At 36.6% G+C, this 21,417-nt stretch overlaps 1 protein-coding gene across 1 annotated transcript in view; it reads right to left on the bottom strand.

Moving 5' to 3' along the window:
• Positions 1–1,847: 1,847 nt before the first annotated feature.
• Positions 1,848–21,417, bottom strand: part of map3k2 (mitogen-activated protein kinase kinase kinase 2) — a 56,572-nt gene continuing 37,002 nt past the window's right edge. Inside the window, exons 10-17 of the mRNA XM_039756522.1 lie at positions 15,439–15,506; positions 15,143–15,235; positions 11,527–11,736; positions 10,551–10,699; positions 10,221–10,352; positions 8,346–8,475; positions 8,035–8,212; positions 1,848–5,478 (exon numbers count right to left, since the gene is read on the bottom strand). Of these exons, the coding sequence (XP_039612456.1) occupies positions 5,259–5,478; positions 8,035–8,212; positions 8,346–8,475; positions 10,221–10,352; positions 10,551–10,699; positions 11,527–11,736; positions 15,143–15,235; positions 15,439–15,506 (1,180 nt within the window). The 3' untranslated portion in view covers positions 1,848–5,258. The remainder of the gene's footprint in view (positions 5,479–8,034; positions 8,213–8,345; positions 8,476–10,220; positions 10,353–10,550; positions 10,700–11,526; positions 11,737–15,142; positions 15,236–15,438; positions 15,507–21,417) is intronic.

Below are 21,417 nucleotides of genomic sequence, written 5' to 3'. Positions count from 1 at the left end.
GGAAAAATGGATGGGGCAAAATACCATCAAATTATTGAGGAAAACCTGCTACCCTCCGGCAGAAAGTTGAAGATGGGCAGAATGTTCACTTTCAACACAATGACACAAAGCACTCAGCAAAATTGACCACACAGTGGCTGAAGGAGAAAAAAGCGAATGTCCTTGTGTGGCCCAGTCAGAACCCAGACCTAAATTCCATTGAAAATCTGTGTAAAGATTTGAAGATAGCAGTCCACCAACACTCACCATCCAATCTGACCGAACTTGAACAGTTCTGTAAAGAAGAATGGGCAAATATTGCTCAATCTACATGTGCCAAGCTGATAGAGAAGTATCCCAACAGATTCAAGACTGTCATTAAAGCAAAAAGATGGTTCAACAAAATACTGACATTGGGGGGTGATCCTTTATTAATTTCAGTATGTCTTGCTTTTGATATTTTATAATTTTTCCGAACTGTAGCTGTGATATCTTTCACTTGGATGTTATAGGTCGCATTGAGTAAGTAAAGCTGGGAAGAAATTTTTTTGCTTGTGTTTTCATTTAAGGCTATAAAGTAAAAAAAAAAATATGAATATTTTGAAGGGGGTGATTATTTTCTATACCCACTGTATGCACTATGCATGCAAAGTTTGAAGGAAATCAGTTTAGTAAAAGTGGGTAAAAAACTGATTGCAAAATCTGACCCAGACAAACTGAGAAAGTTTGTTTGACAGAAAATGGTAAAAATACATATTGAATCTCCATTCAGGCAGTAAATCCAGCATTCAGCATACTTTTACATTTAGCAAAAACAAAACAACATGTAGCCAAAAATGAAATAAATACCTTTTTTATTAACACTCTGCAAAGTTCCAGCTGTCATAGTCGCACGCTGCACAGACTATGGGCCTTTAATACACCCACTGGTTGCGACTTCACCAGGGTGATTTTCCAAAAGGCAAAATTTTTGCTTTGATGTCAATTACATCTTGAAGACCTCATCATGCATAAAATCAGTCATTAAAATAAAAAAAAAGTTAAAAAAAGGTAAAAACAAAACAACACCTCCCCCCCAACATTGAAAAAGTACCACTGATATACAGATTCCATATAAACAAGCTTATTGGTCACAAACCAAATATAAACATGGCTTCTTTTACAATAGATACAGAAAACAAATAAAAAATGATATATGCATACTAAACTTTATGCATACGTATATATTAATACACTGTGCTCTCACATGCAAATGCTAGGGAAGAATACCGTGATAATTCCTTAGAGGGTATGTATATATGAAGGTTAACTGTTGGCAAAATTTACTCTGCCTTTTCTTTATCACCTGTTTCCTGCAAAACAGATATGCACCCTAATTTGGCAGACTCTCCAGATGGAAGTCTGCAGTTCCAAAAGCTGCAGTGGAAAATATGCCAATAGGGAACCTGAATACCTAGCATGTTAACATCTGTAGTGATGCACTTACTGCTGGCTTGGCAGAAGCTTAAATATGTAGGCAAGATTCCACCTGCAAGGGGGCAGCACATCCTGTTTTGCAATCTCCTTTTAGATGGGGTACTCTGTCAGACAGTCATATGCAGACAGGATCCAAAATCAGACCCTTGTCAACAAGTGTCTCAGCAAGTGTTTTCAGGAAAGCAGAAAAGGAATATGTAGTATTCTTCCCTCTACACTTGCATGGCAGAACACAGTGTGTATATAGTGTACCAGGAGGTGTAAATAAAAAGTACCTTCTCAAATTTACACTTCTGTACATTTTTTTTTAAAACATTACAGAGTCAAAATGTGCATGGAGAGTGTGAAAACCTATTCTGTAGCAGTGGAGTCCTAATGTGGAGTACACCAGCTTTTTTGTTTTAAAACTAAATACAGTACACAGTCATCAGAGACATTCAACAGTGCATTCAATACTTGGGGTCAGCAGGCCGCAGGTGACACAGTGGGCAAACTCGATAAAAGTTCCCTGAAGCGCCCAAACTAGAGATCCTGCCCTAATCCTAGACTGTAAGGGCTCAAGGGATCTATTGGCATCCCACTGGCTAAGGTACCTGAGACAGCCCAGAAGGCCCCTATTCCACATCTAACTGGCTTGAAAGAAGAGAGTTGGCAACTTGCCATTCTACTGCCAAAGTACAGCAGACATAGGAAAAACATTATTGGTGTCTGTGTAGTAATAAAATAAAAGTGGACAAAATCCACCGAGTAATGTGGCTATTCACATATGTGAAAATTCTCAGCATATACCTGCCAGCCCAGGATTTGCAAAAATGTTACTTTCATAATTAAGTGCATTGTCCTGAGGAACAAGATGGTGAACTATGTAAAACAATTTTTATTTCAGCAAACCTTTGTTAGTTGAGTAGACCTCATTCTTCTCTGGCCCGTTTATTGGAGAGTGCAGAATATTAACACTGCGAGGCTGCTGGCGCCAAGGTATCTTTACAAAGAAATCCCCAAGAGACACAGACATACAGACAGTAGTAAAGTGCGCATAAACTAAGATTTCGCACACCCAGCATCAATTGGCCATAGAGTATTAAATCAGTGTACAAATTATACAGTTTGTCAAAAAATGTGCAAAAAGGTCAACAATAGAAAAAAAATCTGTACATACATACATACATACATACATACATACATACATACATACATACATACATACACTACACTCAGCAATCAACAGTGAGAGTAAAAATACATTTACAGATATTAACCATTAGATCAAATATAGAATTAAAAGCTATATATAAGAAAAATGTACAATGTATCCCTTGATACTCAGTTTACAAAAGAAAAACTACTTACTGTATGTGAAAACGCATACGTTGTGAGCACTTCAGAAAGTATGCTTTTCGTGTCGCTGTGAATTTACAGGCTTTTATATGCATTCACTTTCTCTCCAATAGGAGATGCATTTAAGTGTAATTAGCACTTCTATTTTTCTTTAAAAAAAATACATTATTATCAAACAAACAAAATAATATTACTGCGTAAGGAAAATTTTTTAAACATTCTCTTTGTGTTGGCACCGTTTAACTACGTACTCTTTACGTGTAAGTCACGAGCACTAGAGTGCAATATGAATCACAAATGACTGCTGTGAATGAAAGACAGTCTGCACTTTCAGCCACAAAGCACAGTTATTTAACAATATATGCAGACATATTTTATGTCTTAATGCAGACATCTTTCACTGTGTACAATTCAGCATCAGAAAAGTGTGAGAAGTCAACTCCTTGTGTGGGCAATCAAAAATGCTTAGTCTACCCCGACAGGCTGTGCTTTTTTATTTTAAATAAAATGTTTCAAACTGCACTCTAGTGCTGCTGTGAGGCACACATGAGCAATGAATGTAGTCAGATTGTTTTAAGGATAAAAGGAAAACCTAACAAAAAGGAATGGTAAAGAAGAGAAAACTGAAAAATCAAATATTTCCATACATTTTCCCCCTGAAAATTTAAATAAAAATGAAGGAACATGCAATTGGTTTGTAAAATTAACAGTTTATATGCCACTCTTTTCCCTTTTATTAGCCACTCCACATATTTTTTGAAATGCTTCTTCCCCTGTTATCTGGTATTTACTAATGTGTGAGTTCATCCTGAGTTGATTGTGATTGTGTATATTCCATTAAATTTTAAAATGATCAGGATGTTTCTAGCAAAGGCTGAAATTGACAGTGCTGATATCTTTGTGTCAAGGCATCGGGAATGAGAGACATGCTCTCAGATGGGTGAGAATGGTGCAAGACCCCCTCAAAATAGCAAGCCGGTAAAGGTCAAACAGCATCAGTATGATTTTAAAAAGAAGAATAATGTGTGCAATAAAGTGCTTTCCGTTATTGGAAATCATGATGGCTAATTATTAAAACATCCAGTTATTGCAACTGAGCCTCAAATCTAATTTGAATTAGGTATTGAAACCCAAGTCACATCCACAACTAAATTTGAAGTATACAATAAAAGAAAATGAATTTTTGAAAACTTACTAGCACTTACAAGAATATAAAAATATAATAGGAAAACATCAGACAAGTGTGGCATACTTCAAGAACTATAATGCAGCACTCTGGAATTTATTAAATAGAGACCAATGCAATTTACCATATTAAAGGAGGGGTTTTGGTCTGGTGACACCTATATTAAAGCATGATGTTTTCAGGGTGCTTAACTTATATAAACTTATGAGTCATCAGTCCTCTTATGATTTCTATTTACTATTACGTGCTATACAGCAAAGCAACCATTTGAAAGTGCACACTAAAACATTTTTACTCCCACCATACTTGTAAGAAACTGCAGGTTGTTCTGTTGACATGTTTCATTTGAGTAATGTTTAAGTATTAGTAAATAAAAACGCTTATTTGGTGAAATTCTTTCATTTCAACTGATGTGTGGGGCATTGTCTTGCTGACTGACAACAATGAATTAAACCTATCAAGTAAAAGTAACTTATAAAATGTATCATTATAAATTACTTAGTTGAACAGTGTTTATTTCATTATTTTATTTTATTCTTATATGGCATAAAGGCTGAAAAAGGCTTAACTAGAACTGACACATCAGAGGAAAGACAGTCTTAATGGAACTGTACTGAAATTTTTAATTCTCAATGGGTGCTGAGCATTAGACTGCTCAAAAAGTTCAACAGAAGCTAGTTTACTGTTCGGTATAGCGGTGTGCCTTGAATGAATGTGCTTTTTATATCGATACTGCCTGATTGCCTAAAATCATAAGCAAGTGCTAAAATATTTCCACATTTGCTTCATTAGGTTGGAGAATTTTGTAGCTATGTATTAAAATGTTACATTTTGTAACACTCTCAACACTGAACTATTAGTTAACAGTGTTCAGCCCATTTCTGTTTTTTAGGATCCATTATAGATAAAAACATGTCTTGAACAGTACAGCTTTGATATGTGTACCCTTGTGTATACAGTGCACACAGATGATTATCGTGTGCATAAGTGCAATAAAAACATACAATACAGAGGATACTATTAAATTAAAATCACTCAACTTAAGACTAGATTCACACATTAACCTAACTTCTTTCTGCTACATTCTGAACATTAGCTAGTCTTGACAGCACACAAGTACTGTGCATAACTTGGCTCTTTTACTGTCTTTTGACACAACTGGGTGAGGAGCGGCTGAACCATGCTAGCCTACCCATTCTTAGGTATAATTTTTAGAATTAATATAAAAGTGCAGTTAACAAATGTTGCGGATTTAGGAGAGTGGAGGATAATTACACTGCTATTGTACAAAGGTATGGCGCAGCAAGTCTTCGGCGGATGGTCGCAGCTTCGCTTCTACTAAGATACGTTTGAGGAAATCACGGCAGTGATCAGACACATGTGGTGGCAACTGGGGGTTTGTTGGCTGGGTGGCAATTTTAAAGATGGCTGCCATGGCTTCAAATTCTGCCCATGGAGGCCTCTGAGTCAGCATCTCCACAACAGTGCATCCTACGCTCCTTAAAGAGAAAAGAAATAAGGTTAAAACATATTGTATCAGAGTGTCTCCCACAAATAACAGATGAAGATCTGCTGGGTTAATATGTCTGTTATAATATTTAAACTTGGTAGTTATTCAACATCTAAAATAGAATATACCATACAATGAGAACTTTGAAACAGATAAAGTTTTACTAACATGCAAATTTTGCTTTGTTTGACATTTTTGTATCTTATAGAATAATTAAAGCATGTCTTTTTAGCAATTCACTGCAAATAGGTTGTTTCTGTTGGGTTCCTTTAGCTGACAAAGGTTAGTCAGTAAGCTAGCAGCCTGATAAAGGCTAATACATTACATATCCTTTGAAGACATGTGTTGTATTTAGAAAAGTTCCCAAAAGTGCAGTTAGTGAATGCGAGAGTGGATGTCGAAGCAAAAATACATAGTTAAGAGACTAGAGGGTAGACAAAGTCTTGGGTAAAATGTTAGAGTGCCCACAAACAGATCAGTGGCTTTGAAATGGGCCCTTCAATTAACTGTCAGCGAATGCTAAGCTCTTCCTTTCAACATCTAAGATAGAGATTACTTTTAGATTTGGAAATTGTACATCAATTATATCTGAATCTGTAGCGCTGTTCAATAGAAGAAAAAACTAAATTTGTAATTTGCAGGTAATGAAAGAAATATTTCTGCCTAAAAATTGTGTCTATAATTAGGGATCTAAATAATGTGATAACGATGCAAACATACAGCACTTGTAATAACCTGAAGCGCTGGTGAAAGGAACAATTTCAGCTCTCAATGACATAGAAATCTGTCTATTTTAACAGACAGATTTCAGCCATAATGATTTAGACAGGCAAAACACTGGATTTAATTTAAGTTAAAAAAAATTAACATATTAACAATAAAAACATGATTTTTTTTTTCATCATTCATAAACACTACTACAACTAGTAAAAATGTCTAACATAAAAGTCTGCATTTCTACAAGATTATGTCAAAAACAATTTAAGGTTAGTTCAGACAAGAAGTCATCCTCATTTGCATAGTCTGCTGTTTGGTGCAATACAATAATGTCATATAGGAAATATGCAATTTAAAGTCATGTTCTGAACCACATATTTAAATAATATACAGTAGTTAGATGAGTAAACAAGAAAACAAACAACTGAACAATCAACAAAAAGAACATCTGTAATTAGGAATTTTTGCCTGGATAACATATTTTGAAATATTGTTATGTGAAATTTTATTATTTCCAATTGGTTTAAAGTTACTTTTTATTTTAAGCATTTCCTCAGAAGGGTGATGGCCAGAAATGCATCTTTCTGAAAGATCTCCATCTCTTTGAGGGTCATGCAGAGATTTTTATTTTATGCCCGTTTATAATCTTCAGTCAAACATGAAGCATTAATGCACATGTGATATCAAAGATCCACATTTGTTTCTTAAAGTCATTAGTAGAGACAAATCAATGGGCCAGATCCACACAGAGATCCAGGAATACATGAATTCTGTTGTCATGTTATTGTTTTATTGTCATTCACATGGTGAAATGCATTTTCTCTTATCGTGTGAGCAAAGGAATCAAACTATTACTAAAGTGAAGCCTGAGTTTGGCTTTAAGGAAATTGGTTTGAGAGCCCTGTCCAATTAATAGTTTTCAAATATTCTATCTCCAAATATTTTGATACATGAATTTCAGGGAAGTACTCTTGTTTCTATGATTATTTGCATTTGAATTCCATGATAGAATTTAATATTGTTTTCTTCAATCAATCACTCTGAAATTCCCACTCTTTTATCTTGTGCTTCTGAGCTTTTATACAAGTATTACATTTACATCAGTAGTAATCACCTGTATGACCTGCTATTACATGCTGGTTTCTACTACAGTATTGTGTTTTGCAACCTGTCCCTACATCTTATCCTGAGCTGGAGTAAGACTCTTCTGAACTCAGTTTCAGCACGTCGACTTGTTAATGTCCAAATTATATTTAACTGACTTTATGTTTTATAGTAACAGGTCAGATGACAGGCAAAATATTAAAAATTAAATAAAGGACTCATTCTGTGACACCAAAAACAACCTGAAAGCAGCATCCTATATTAACATACATCATTGCTATTATATTTTTATCACACCTGCTAGTGAATATAGAACTCCCAAGACATTTTAAAGCAGTGTTTCTCATCCTCTGAGATGGCACACTGCTCTCATTTGGTGTATGAATGGGTTGTTGCATGCTACTTAATCAAACAACAGCTCTGTGTGATGTTTATCTCCGCATTTATCTATGATTGTCACATAAATGGGAACCAAACCTCTATCTGCTTTTAAATGTGCACTCGTTTTAGCAAGGGCGCATACCGCTTTTAAATGTATGCTCGTTTCACCAAGTGGGACCACCCCTCTTATGAGTCACAAAAATACTTTGAAAGGGAAAACTAGATTATGAGACTATAAAGGTTGAGAAATACTGCTATACATTTTGAAGATACCATATATAAAGAGGATAATTAGCTACAGTCCAAACTACAAAAAAGGCAATATAAAAACAAGGAAACTCACCAAATGTCTGCTTTTCTACCATAGCCTTCACCGCTAATCACTTCTGGACTCATCCAATAAGGAGTACCAGTCACCGATTTTATACCAGTACCAGAAAGGCAGATAGTCTGAAGACGCCGACTAGCCCCAAAGTCCCCAAGCTTAACATTCCCTGCTGAATCCCGCAAAATATTTGCTCCTGGTAGTAAAAGAATAGAAATGACAGCATGACCTTAATATTTACAAGTCTAAACTAATAACCTTCTAGACTTAATAATAAACCCAAACTTTTAACATCTCCTTACAATGTAATTTAGTTGTATGTCCATTACCTTTAATATCCCTGTGTACAATCATGTTGCTGTGCAAATAAGACACACCCTCCAGAATCTGCCGTGTATATTTTCGGGTAACATTTTCTGTAAGTGCACCATAAGCTTTTAATTGGTCCTTTATAGATCCCTAGGTAGAGAATGAAGATCAAAACTGTTAAAACAATATCAGAAAACATGTAGTACTTCTTTATAATTATTACAGTGTTACGTAGTCTGAAAAAAGAAACTCATTCCCTTTGTCTTGGGTTCAACAAAAGATTTTCTTTTTATTAAATGAAATACTGAATTAATGCTTTCTTTACTTTCTTCTGAGTTATCCGCTTATGTTCTATGTTTCAAGAGCCAGTTTTCATTGCTAAAGTTTAGTATGACCCAATCTCTCTCATCCACCACCTCACTGACTTTGCACCTGACTTTCACCCTCTAATCTGTAGATGGCCAGCCAACAAAGTTTTTCCATGCAAGTTTTTCAGGATAAACCAAATGGAGGTACTTGGGTCACCTGGCCACCAGACATTTGCCATCAAAAAGACTGATTGGAGTTGAGCCCTTAGGTGTGGCTGAGATGCTGTGGTGAAAAAAAAACTCTGTAGTAGCAAAGCAGCAGAGCTGGATGAGCGTCGACTAAAAATGTTGAAATGATATAGTGGTAGCATGTCTCTTCAAAAGTGACTGGAAGGCAGGAACAGTGCCCTGAGACTGACATACTATATTAGAAAAGTTTCCAATTGAGTTATTGAGCGATCCGACTCCTCAGACTATACAAGATAAGCACATGGTAGGGAAATGGACTTTGATAACTGAATCTGAGAAATAGCAAGCACAATGTGAATTCTATCCCAGCTATTGGTCACCTGTTTGTACTTGCAGACATCTGGGGTAAAATAGGCATGTACTGTACCAGTAAGAGAAATGTCCAAGTCAAGTTAGGTCCATGTAGGCATTGAGCTCTGTCAAATGTATCCTGAACAGGATATCAAGGTGCTTTGGAAGCTGAAACAGGAAATAATTATTATGGAAAGTTTGCATCTCTGCTGTTTGAAGATGATGTTGTCCTCTTGGATGCATCAGACTGAGATCATGGGCACAACAATGAATGTTTTTTGATATAGCTTGGATGTAAATAAACACCTTCACATCTCAAGGGCATGGTCCTCTCCCATGAAAAAGTAAGGGAAGACAATAAGAGGCATGCAAGTGCCCCAGGTACACAACGGTCTTGTTTAAGAAACATAAGGTTGACCAATGAATACAGCAGGTTCAGCGGCAGCAGTTTTGCAGACTGGCACAGTCCACTAGATAAAGTGAAAAGCTAAGTTTTCTGAATAAAAGTTCAGATGTATTGGTCAATCTATTTACAGCTCCTCACTTATGGTTGTAAGTTCTGAGCAGTAACAGAAAAAATGAAATCATAGAAACAAGTACAGTATTCAAAATACACTTCCTGTTCAGGGTTGCTCTCTATGATAAGGTAAGGAGCTTGACAATGCTAGTGGAACTAAGAAGACAGCAAGTGCTTCCACAGGTTTAGAAGATCCAGATGACAAGACCAGGGCACATAGTGAGGTTGCTTGGTAATGTCATGCAGCACAAAGCAGGAACAATCCCTGAATACAACACTAGTTTTTCACATGAAGTAGACATACAGTACATCAAACTCATTATGTACATTTTTAGTATATAAAAGAAAAACCCTTTCAATCACAGGGTCAGTGTGTAAACTAAAAAGGGAATAAAACCTATTATTCAACAACAAAATAAAAAGTATCAACTGTAATGTTTTGTCAATCAGAGCTTTAATCATTTAAAATAGCATGTTATATATGCTTGTGTTTAAACAAGATCTCAGAAGATGCACATAAAATACATTACCCCTGGCATGTACTCCATAAAAATGGAAAGGGTCCTTTCCTGAGTATCTCTCAAGCAGCCATAGTACTGTACAATTCTTTCGTGAAAAAGATTCTTCAGAAGTTGGATCTCACATTCCAGGGCGCTCACCTCCTATGGGCCAAGAAAAAGTACCTGCTTAAACTCAAACTGAACTAAAAGTTGGTTACTGAAAAAAAGAAAGCACTGTAATTATATGTGAGATGTTTGGACCTAGAATGTTGGTTTATTGCATATTGCATATGGAGACTGATTTACGTCATTTACAACACATTTTGCTTTAAAAACTATAATATACTCAATGGCACTCACCTTACTAGTTTCTGGGCTTTCAGGGTCAAACTGCACTTGTTTAACTGCTAATTCCCTGCCTGTGTCCGCATCATAGCACAAAAACACTCTGCCGAAGGCCCCCTGGCCAAGCAGCTTCCCGAGGCGCCAGTTGGTGGGAGCACGGGGTGCTACAACAGAGAGAGCTTAATTAATCTGTGACTAAAATTTGGAGCTTAAAAACACATCATAAGCAAGGGAGGGTAACAATTCAAAATGAAAGTTAAATAAACAACTCCTTCAGAAAAAATGCTGATATAACTAAATATTTTTTTCATGAATGGCGCACAGCTATATGTATGATGGATGCTTTTCCACTGCTTTCAGAGTAGACCTAGTTCAAGAAAAGGACAGTGACACAAACTTATCCAAAGCCAATGCTGCTGTCACTAACCTGACTGAGGAGACAGATATTCATATAGAAATTAAGCATAAAGCAACAGAGGTTTATATTTGTCATTCTGTAGCAATTGACATCCACCCAATGAATTTTAGCAGTGTATCTTAATACCTGAATATTAAGTTTACATAAAAAACATCCAAAAAGAGTCTTTAGACTGCTTTATTAATAACAAAATCTGGCCTGATCTGCACCTACCCTGTTATTATATGCTGCCCAAAGTTTGCAAGCCATTCTCCATGATCTATCACAAAATACTCACATATATACATACATACTGTACATACATTTGTATATGCATTTGTATTTTTTTTCATCAATTACCAGTACTTTCATAGCCATGCTGAAAAAACTGAATTTGAGCAAAATGCTAGACGAACATGTCAGCATTTAATATCAAATACTACTCTTTGGGGTATTAACCAAAAATCCATGCAAGAGTTTGAAAACTGCCATCAAACCAGTTATTCTATGCAGAATACTAAACAAGACTACATGTAAAACAGATTGTGTCAAATAGTGAAAAAACAGGACGGCATCTATCCCTCTTGTACTTACAACGGCTAGGTGGACTAATGTCCATGACGCTAAGTGTTGGGTTGCTTTCAATATCACTACCCCTTCTTCGGGTCCTGTTGTCCTCAAACTCTGGTGTAAAGATGCTACTTCCACTGCTGGTGCTAAGAGAATGATCTGTTGGACTGAAGCTCACTGCTGAACGAAAACTGTTTCCCTGGGTACGCCGAGCGCGTGGAAATGTCTTACGCCCTGTAAAAAAGTAAGAAAACAGTTTTTACAGTTAATAAAAGGGAAAAAAGCCATGCCATTTTATTTCAAGAATTCCAAAGAAAATTGCAGCTCACTAAGTTATTACAGCGATCCCTTCGCTATATCGCGCTTCGACTTTCGTGGCTTCACTCCATCACGGATTATAAATGTAAGCATATCTAAATATATATCACGGATTTTTCGCTGGTTCGCAGATTTCTGCAGACAATGGGTCTTTTAATTTATGGTACATGCTTCCTCAGTTTGTTTGCCCAGTTGATTTCATACAAGGGACGCTATTGGCGGATGGCTGAGAAGCTACCCAATCAGAGCATGTATTACGTATTAACTAAAACTCCTCAATGATATACGATATGCTTCCTCGCGGTGCTTGATTGTTTGCTTTTCTCTGTCTCTCTCACTCTCTCTGACATTCTCTGCGCCTGACGGAGGGGGTGTGAGCAGAGGGGCTGTTTGCACAGAGGCTGTTTGCCTAGAGGATACGGACGCTCCTCTAAAAAATGCCGCTTTATCGCGGTGCTTCGGCATACTTAAAAGCCCAAAAGCACGTATTGATTATTTGATTGTTTGCTTTTCTCTCGCGCTCTCTCTCTCTGACATTCTCTGCTCCTGACATGCATTCCTTTGAAGAGAAGATATGTTTGCATTCTTTTAATTGTGAGAAAGAACTGTCATCTCTGTCTTGTCATGGAGCACAGTTTAAACTTTTGACTAAAGGGTGTTATTTCATGTCTAGAGGGCTCTAATAACGTTAACAGTGTGGGAGAGTTTATAAGGGCTTAAAATATATAAAAATAGCCATACAAACATATGGTTTCTACTTCGCGGATTTTCATCTATCAAGGAGGGATTACTGTAGTTTGTTTTTAAGTGCAATGGATCTGCTGGGACCTAAATCATTCTATTAATAAATAAATAAAAAAATGACTGGGGGAAATAAATGATAATTATAATTAATTTGGAACCATTGTTGCAATGAAAAACAGTAAGTAGTAATGATTATCAAATCCTGCTTGAATAAAAGAGAACATAGATTTACCATTACTAGGAAATTTAGGTTTCTATAATGCAACCACATATAATTTACATTCCTTGTAAAGCTACATTTACCAACACTATTACAGGTATTAAGCATGTGATTTCCAGCCAAAAAATGTAATATGAGATTTTAGACTAAATGAACAACACGGCGCTAGAGTACTACAGAGGTGAAATGAGTGGGAAAAGACCACACTCATTCTGGTAATGTACTGTTGTGAATGCTTTTAATGGGCAAACGTTACACACAAAAAATAAGGAGCACTTTGACATTTCAAATATTAATTTATCCAACAACAATCAATCACCCTGTCAAGTTACAAAGTTCCAATCTCGCAACTCAACTAATTTAACTTTATGAAAGAATATGGGTAACAACTGATGTTACCCAATACAATACTGTTTAATGAATTTATTATATAATGTATACTGTACTCTCCTTGGTTGTTTTTGCAAATAATGTGTCAATTTTACGTCTCTGTACAGATTCTTGTGACCTCATATTGGATTGCATATGTTTACAAATTGAAAATCTAGGTTTACTTGCAGTCTTGTGAATTAAATCAAAATGGGTTTAAGCTCAACTGAGCATTTCAAATGAAAATGTTCCCCCACATTCATTGGTCATGATTTCAGTCCATTAACAGCTTATTCAACGGCTAGCACTGTACTTTATATGATATCAACAATGTAAAGTTTTTCTGAGACAGGTATAAAAAAAAAAATTAAAAAGTCAGAGCAACACAAGTGAAAACATTACCAGGAAAATAATGTGCCATGTGCATATACAAGATGCAGAAGATCAATTCAGTTGTGCAGTTTTTACAGACTGCTGCTAAATAATTCCAAGATACTCAAGTTGCAGCACACCACTATGAATACAAATATGACCATGGGTGGCGGGTCTACAATTCAAATGCATACACCATATTTGTTCACAAGAGTGTTTTCTGGAAGTGGTATATTTAACAATATTTTTGTAAAAACAAATGTATTTGGAATGTTATGAGCATACAACCTGATGATTTAAAATGGATTATGTGACACAAGTAACATGACATTTTTACCTGGACATTTTTGATATTGTTTACTTTTGTTCAGCTTTGGTCACTACAGACACCTGTTTTATCAGAAACTTTATTATCTCTGTTGAGCGCGAAAAATAAGATTACCGTATACATTTTCTTCTGCCATCACTACAAATTACAAGGGGTAGTCCTTTAATTTAGTAAAATGTGAAAATATGGTAAAAGTTAAAAAATATATATATATATGCCCAAATACAATTTCCCTTTTTAAAAGTTTATGTATTACATGCATAGTCAAAGAGAAACACTTTTTAAAAACCAAATATAGTGGTACAGTTGCTTCTGCTAATAGGAATCCATTATGAGTTCAATGATACAACTTGGGACCTAAAACAGGCCTGAGTAATTCTGTGTAACTGTTTGCTACATAGCTTGTTACAGGGCAGATCGATACAGTGCTGTTAATACTGCCAATTATTTCCTCAAGATGAATAAATCAGAAAGAGAGCTGATGCTTACTATATTTTTTTACATATTTTTATATCTGAACCTGTGGCTCATTACAAGGGTGGTATTTCAGCCATGTGTTTTCCTTTTCTAGTAAATTACTACTGAACTATCTTTAGGGTAAAAAGTAAAAGTTTGCCCTGTGAGTTTTCTTTACTGTAGACACCAAAATTGACTGTATGTAGTACTCACACAAGATGCTACATGATCATGTACAGAAAAAAAATGTATTAAAGTCCTCGTTAAAGAGTACAATATGCAAAATTCTTCTCTCTGAACTCCTACGGTGCACAAAGAACAACTGCAAAAGGGCTGTTTGATGGCTGTTGATGACTGGAATGGCAGTGGCATTGGCTATACTGGGGATTCTCTAGGCTCAATTTATGCAAATAAAAGTCTCTCCAAGTGTTAGGCTAAGATCTAAATGAATCAGAATCAGACAATAAAAATAAAGAACTTGCAGAAACTGACAAAGTGTAAACTACATATTGTCTAATTGCAAAAGTGTAAAACCATTTCATAATTTATCAAGTCTACAACCCATCTATATATGCTTATACAGTGTGGCCAGGTTCCTTGCTTTTCAGCATTTAGTACTTGTTGATGGTCCACTTGCGCGGTCTCTCTCTCTTTTGGGAAACGAATGTGAGACATTTTGGATGATAAAACAAAAGAGACACAGATATGAAACTGCCTACTTTCATTTGCAGCTATCGGTCACTTTAATGATAGTTGTCAATAAAAGTGTATTGACTTTTATTGACAGAATAGAATGTTTGTTGATTTTGTAATAGCAAATATAGGATACTTGCCATCATTGTAGTCCTGATGGTGGAATGAGATATGATACCTTCGGGGATATGTCCCACCCTTTCCAAACTTCTCAAAAACAGGAATGTCATATTCTGGAAAAAAAAAAATGAAAAACCAACATAGATTCAACAGCAGTAATGATATAAGAAGAATATAGCTCTAAAATAAAATTAATTGAGCAATGAGCAGCTAGCTTATCTTGAGAGTGCATAGACAACATATTGATCAGGTTTTGTGTGTGATGTAAAAAAAAGATAAATCAAAATAGACTTTATTTAAAAACTAACAGTCTCACCTGAGAATTCCTGATGGTTATCTGGATAGCTTTGAGCCCTTGGCATGCGTGATTTGGGATAACTGTCACTGTAGAGCAAAGAAGAAAGTATGAACTACTGATCTTGTAAGGAAAAATATTTCACAGGGTAAAAAAAAAATATCTACAACAATTTACCTTTGTTGATCTACTTCACCATAATACATATATTTCAAAGCTGTAATTACTTTTTCTACTAAAAAATGTTGCATCTTTATGATTCCATCTGTCCAGCAGTATACCTTATAGTAGTTACTGAGGTGATTTGGTTAGCAAGAAACAAATCAAAAGCATTATGTCCCCATTCAGTGTGTCTGGAAATAAGATACACAGATTCTTTGAAACAAATAAGCATAACATATCAGGGATTTATTTTTTGCATATCTGTCTTAATGTAAAGATCATTGTTAACACATATTGCTAATTTTTTCCCCATGTAAACAACTATGTTTTGATTGTTTTCACAGTGGTTAAAGCTCAATTTTATCTTGGCATATACCAAGTGAAGATGATAATATATCTAAAAAGGTGTGTTTTGGTCCAGTTCTAAATGGACTGTGGCACAGTTAATTTTCAGAAACTACATATGGGTCCACCACCACTGTTGCCAAGTGATTAAACAATACCTAGAAATAAATATAATGACTTTAAGTACTGGATGATGCAGCACATTAAATAAAGACAATAAAATAACACACCATCCATAACTCAGTTGACTGAATTGTGTATTATTTGTTCTGTATCATAAATAAAGCATGTTTATATCTGGTATTTATTTATTAATATCGGTACATGTTCATTGCTTTTTGCTTGCTTTTTATAAATTGTCTTCACTTTATTTAGCATATTGTGTTGGCAATCCTTATATGATTTTGTTGCTGCAGCTTTCTGCATCAGCGGCACTAGCAACAAATACTTTTCATTGCACTAAAAGAGAAAGCCCTCAGATTGTCTAATTTTTAAGAACCACAGCATACCTGTACTCCTAACAATAATACTGCACTCAGCTAGTTGCTCATAATAGATATTGACTAATTCACAACCAACCCGCTGATTTAAGAACCACGACCAACACTTATTTTTTAAAAATGAGTAGAAATGACAAGAGTATCAGAATGGTCATTAGTGTATTTGTGTTTAATTTGAAAATACTATCAATTTTACATAGGCAGTATATTTAAAGGCTTAAAGCAACAGACATTGTGAGGTTAGAGATCACTGCATCTCAGCCTCCACATATGGATGAAAAATTAAATGGCCTACCACTTTTTGTAAATTGTAGTCTTCAAAAAACCTATACTTGTGCTACAAAATATTTTATCATAAATATACCTAAAAATCTTTATACAAACTATTCATATTCATACTTGACATCTCAGTCACTTAAAATGTACCATACACACCATATTCCAAGAATCTTAATTACTTAATACTATTAAAATTTTAAATGAGAATTTAAAGGTCCTTGTTGCAAGACTTAGCTGTCAATGCTAAAATAATTGTTTAGAAAAATGACAACAAAATATGTCATTACTGAAAAAAAAATTTTTAAACTAAAACTAAAATAAAAATGAAAAAATCTCTAAAAACAACAACTAAATAAAAACAAGAAAATTAAACTATGTAATTTTAATTTTCACCACTCTAGTCTTTGGGCATAATGTTCATGCAAGCAAGCAGTTAATGGTATATTTATTAAATATTTTATTAAATATTATGACCATTTCTAAATTTCTTGTGCGTGTGCAAGTATCCCTCACTGCTGGCGTCTTTATCTGATGGATTAATTGGTTACTGCACCCATTAGTCAGCTTTTCCTTCTAGAACTAAAGTTACAAATCAAAGCCTTAAAGCTTGTCAGTGACTTATTCTTTGGATTTCCCTGGCCATAATTGATCATCAGACAAATACAGATATTCTGTGGCAGGCAAATGGCAGCAACTTTCACTAAACTAATGTGAAAAGGCGTTTAAATTAAAACACACCACACAATACTTTGGAAGATACTAAATAGTTTGAAAAGTTATGCCAAGGAAAATTTGTGAAGCTCACATAGCCATGCTTCTGGTTTGATAGACAGATAGATAGATAGATAGACAGATCGATACTTTATTAATCCCGAGGGGAAATTCACATAATCCAGCAGCAGTATACTGATAAAAAAAACAATATTAAATTAAAGAGTAATAAAAATGCATTTAAAAACAGACAATAACTTTGAATAATGTTAGCATTTACTCTCCCGGGTGGAATTGAAGAGTCGCATAGTGTGGGGGAGGAACGATCTCCTCAGTCTGTCAGTGGAGCAAGACAGTGACAAAACTCTGTCACTGAAGCTACTCCTCTGCCTGGAGATGACACTGTTCAGTGGATGCAGTGGATTCTTCATGATTGACAGGAGTTTGCTTAGTGCCAGTTGCTCTGCTACAGATGTTAAACTGTCCAGCTTTATTCCTACAATAGAGCCTTCTTAACAAGTTTGTCCAGGCGTGAGACGTCCTTCTTCTTTATGCTGCCTCCCTAGCACACTACCGTGTAGAAGAGGGCACTCGCCACTACCGTCTGGTAGAATATCTGCAGCATCTTATTGCAGATGTTGAAGGACACCAACCTTTTAAGAAAGTATAGTCGCCTCTGACCTTTCTTACACAGAGCATCAGTACTGGCAATCTAGTCCAATTTGTCATCCAGCTGCACTCCCAGGTATTTATAGGTCTGTATCCTCTGCACACAGTCTCCTCTGATGATCACGGGGTCCATGAGGGGCCTGGGCCTCCTAAAATCCACCACCAGTTCCTTGGTCTTACTGGTGTTCAGGTGTAAGTGGTTTGAGTCACACCATTTAACAAAGTCTTTAATTAGCTTCCTGTACTCCTCCTCCTGCGGCCCACAATAGCAGTATCATCAACGAACTTTTGCACGTGGCAGGACTCCGAATCGTATTGGAAGTCTGATGTATATAGGCTGAACAGGACCGGAGAAAGTACAGTCCCCTGCAGCGCTCCTGTGTTGCTGACCACAATGTCAGACCTGCAGTTCCCAAGATGCACATACTGAGGTCTGTCTGTAAGATAGTCCACAATTCATGCCACCAGGTGTGAGTCTACTCCCATCTCAGTCAGCTTGTCCCTAAGGAGCAGAGGTTGGATGGTGTTGAAGGTGCTAGAGAAGTCCAAAAACATAATTCTTACAGCACCACTGCCTCTGTCCAGGTGGGAGAGGGATCAGTGTAAGCATATAGATGATGGCATCCTCCACTCCCACCTTCTCCTGGTATGCGAACTGCAGAGGGTCCAGGGCATGGCGGACCTGTGGTCTCAGGTGGTGAAGCAGCAGCCGCTCCATGGTCTTCATCACATGTGACATCAGAGCAACAGGCCGGAAGTCATTCAGCTCACTAGGACGTGATACCTTTGGGACTGGGGTGATACAAGATGTTTTCCAAAGCCTCGGGACTCTTCCTTGTTCCAGACTCAGGTTGAAGATGTGCTGTAGAGGACTCCCCAGTTCCAACGCACAGGCCTTCAGCAGTCGTGGCGATACACCATCTGGACCCGCTGCATGGCTGGCACGAAGTCTCCTCAGCTCTATGCTCACCTGTGCTGCTGTAATTGTGGGTGGGAATGTCTCACCTATGCTGGTATCAGCAGAAGGAAGGTTGGAGGATGAAGTACTCCGAGGTGAGAGTGGGTTAGGGTGGTCAAACCTGTTAAAGAAGTTGTTTATTTGGTTTGCTCTCTCCACTTCTCTCTCGATGGTGGCACCCCGCTTCAAGCTGCAGCCAGTGATGATCTTCATCCCATCCCACACTTCCTTCATGCTGTCATTCTGCAATTTCTGCTCCAGCTTTCTCCTGTACTGCTCGGGACGCAGACTTACGGCCAACAGTTCGATGTCCCTGCAGCAATTGGAGATTTTAATGATTATATGCCCTGAGTTGCACCACTTTGTATTGACATAGAGAGCGACACTCCCTCCTTTTTTTTTTTCCCCCGCTGGTATTTGCGTCTCTGTCCGCTCTAACTGTTTTAAGCCCAGGTAGCTCCACGTTAGCATCTGGGATAGTAGTTGTTAGCCACGTTTCACTAAAACACAACAAGCTGCATTCTCTGTAGGTTTTGACATTTTTCACTAGCACAGCCAGTTCATTGATCTTATTTAGTAGTGAGTTCACATTTCCAAGGATCACAGAAGGCACAGATGGTTTAGAACATCATTTTCTCGCAAGCTGCTTGGCTTTTATCTTATCTTTTATCTTTGCGCCAGCTCGGCTGCCCCCATATCATCTTCTTACCTCGTCAGGTAAATAGGGAACCACACCGGCGTGGGCATTTCTTCTCAGTGCTTTAAGTTGACTACTTGAATGGGGGAGTCTCAGAGTGTAAAAATTCATGTCAAGTAGTAATAATAGTAAATAGTGTCCAGGGAGCGATTCCACATAAAAGAAAGTGGTAGAAGTGATCAGTGAAATAGAGAAAAATAGAGAAAAAAGGTAAAAAGATAAAAATCATACATGGAGCTGCTGGAATGGCTGCCACTTGAGCGGCACCAGAAATGATCACTAGGTATTGAAAATGGGAAAAAAGGTTCTCTTTATACACCAAAAAAGGTAGGAATTAAGCCATTCAACCTTAATTCAAAGAGACATTGCTTGTTTATTGAGGATACCTTTGCAGTGGCAGTTTATGCAGATGCTTAGCTTAATCTGCAGTTTGGTGTTGTACCGTGAATGAGAGAATAAAAGTTAGAAAAAAACGGTAACTTTTACAAGTACTATAAATTTACACCAGCTGTTACAGACACAAATCAAATGTATGTTTTTATTGTATAATATTTACAGTAAGAGCAGCTCACTACTCAAAACAATAAATTTGTCCGGGAGCTGGTTTCGAACTCACAACCTCCGGATTATAAATCAGCAGACCTTACTGCTGCACCACGGAAGCTGTCATATTGTACTTGTACCTTTTGTTAAAGTGTTTATTTGATATTTGGCCATCAGCCTTCACAATTATACAGTTTATATCCACATTTTGATATTTATTACTAAAGCATGAAAATTGTTTCCGTTTTAATGATGTGTTTACATAGATTGTTGTAGACACAAAAGACACAACAGATTGGGGGGGGGGGGGTATAGCAGGCTGCTTGGGCTTATCGACACATTTAGAAGAAAAAAGATGCTGACAGAGAGGTGTGAAGGGATTTAAGGTGTGCCAGATTTACGTGTTTTTTATTGGCTCTGGTAATTCTAGTGTTAAATGAGCGCACTTTTCACTACAATACTCTACTCAAGAGCAGAGACACCACTGATCAAGGACAGAGTCTACTAGCAGCATGCAACAATGCATTAATTCTAATTACGTCTTGTGTCTACTATACATCGATCAGTCACTACTTTAAAACCACTGACAGGTGAAGTGAACAGCACTGATTATCTTGATACAGTGACAACTGTCAATGGGTGGGATATATAGGGGAGCAAGTGAACAGTCAGTTCTTGAAAGTGATGCAGTGGAAGCAGGAAAAAAGTACAAACATAAGGATCTGAGTGACTTTGATTGGGGATTATTTAGCAGAAGACTGATACTAACGAATCTATAATTTCACATGCTGGGACCCTATAACTGTAACATCTACAGCTTTATTAAATTATTTGCTTTGCTACTATAAGGTCACAGAAGCGCAAACTCATAAGACCAAACAATGTAATAAATTCACTGCACTGTGTTGAGAAATCTTTATTCTAGCTAATGTATTATTTGCAATTTTGGCACAATCACCAAAGAGGTAAAACCACAATAACCTGCAAATGCAGACAAAAAATTGTTTATTCTTCTCATTACTACAAGATTACAAAAATTATACAACCTGGCAGGACAGAATCTTTTTGTTTCTAAGTCAAGAAATACACATCTCATGATATTTAGATTCAACAACAAATGTCTTGATACAAATGAA

The sequence above is a fragment of the Polypterus senegalus genome, chromosome 6, assembly GCF_016835505.1.
Source record: "Polypterus senegalus isolate Bchr_013 chromosome 6, ASM1683550v1, whole genome shotgun sequence".
NCBI classification, from domain to species: domain Eukaryota; kingdom Metazoa; phylum Chordata; class Cladistia; order Polypteriformes; family Polypteridae; genus Polypterus; species Polypterus senegalus.
Note: the sequence above shows the minus strand (reverse complement) of the source record. Positions and strands in the feature narration are given on the sequence as shown.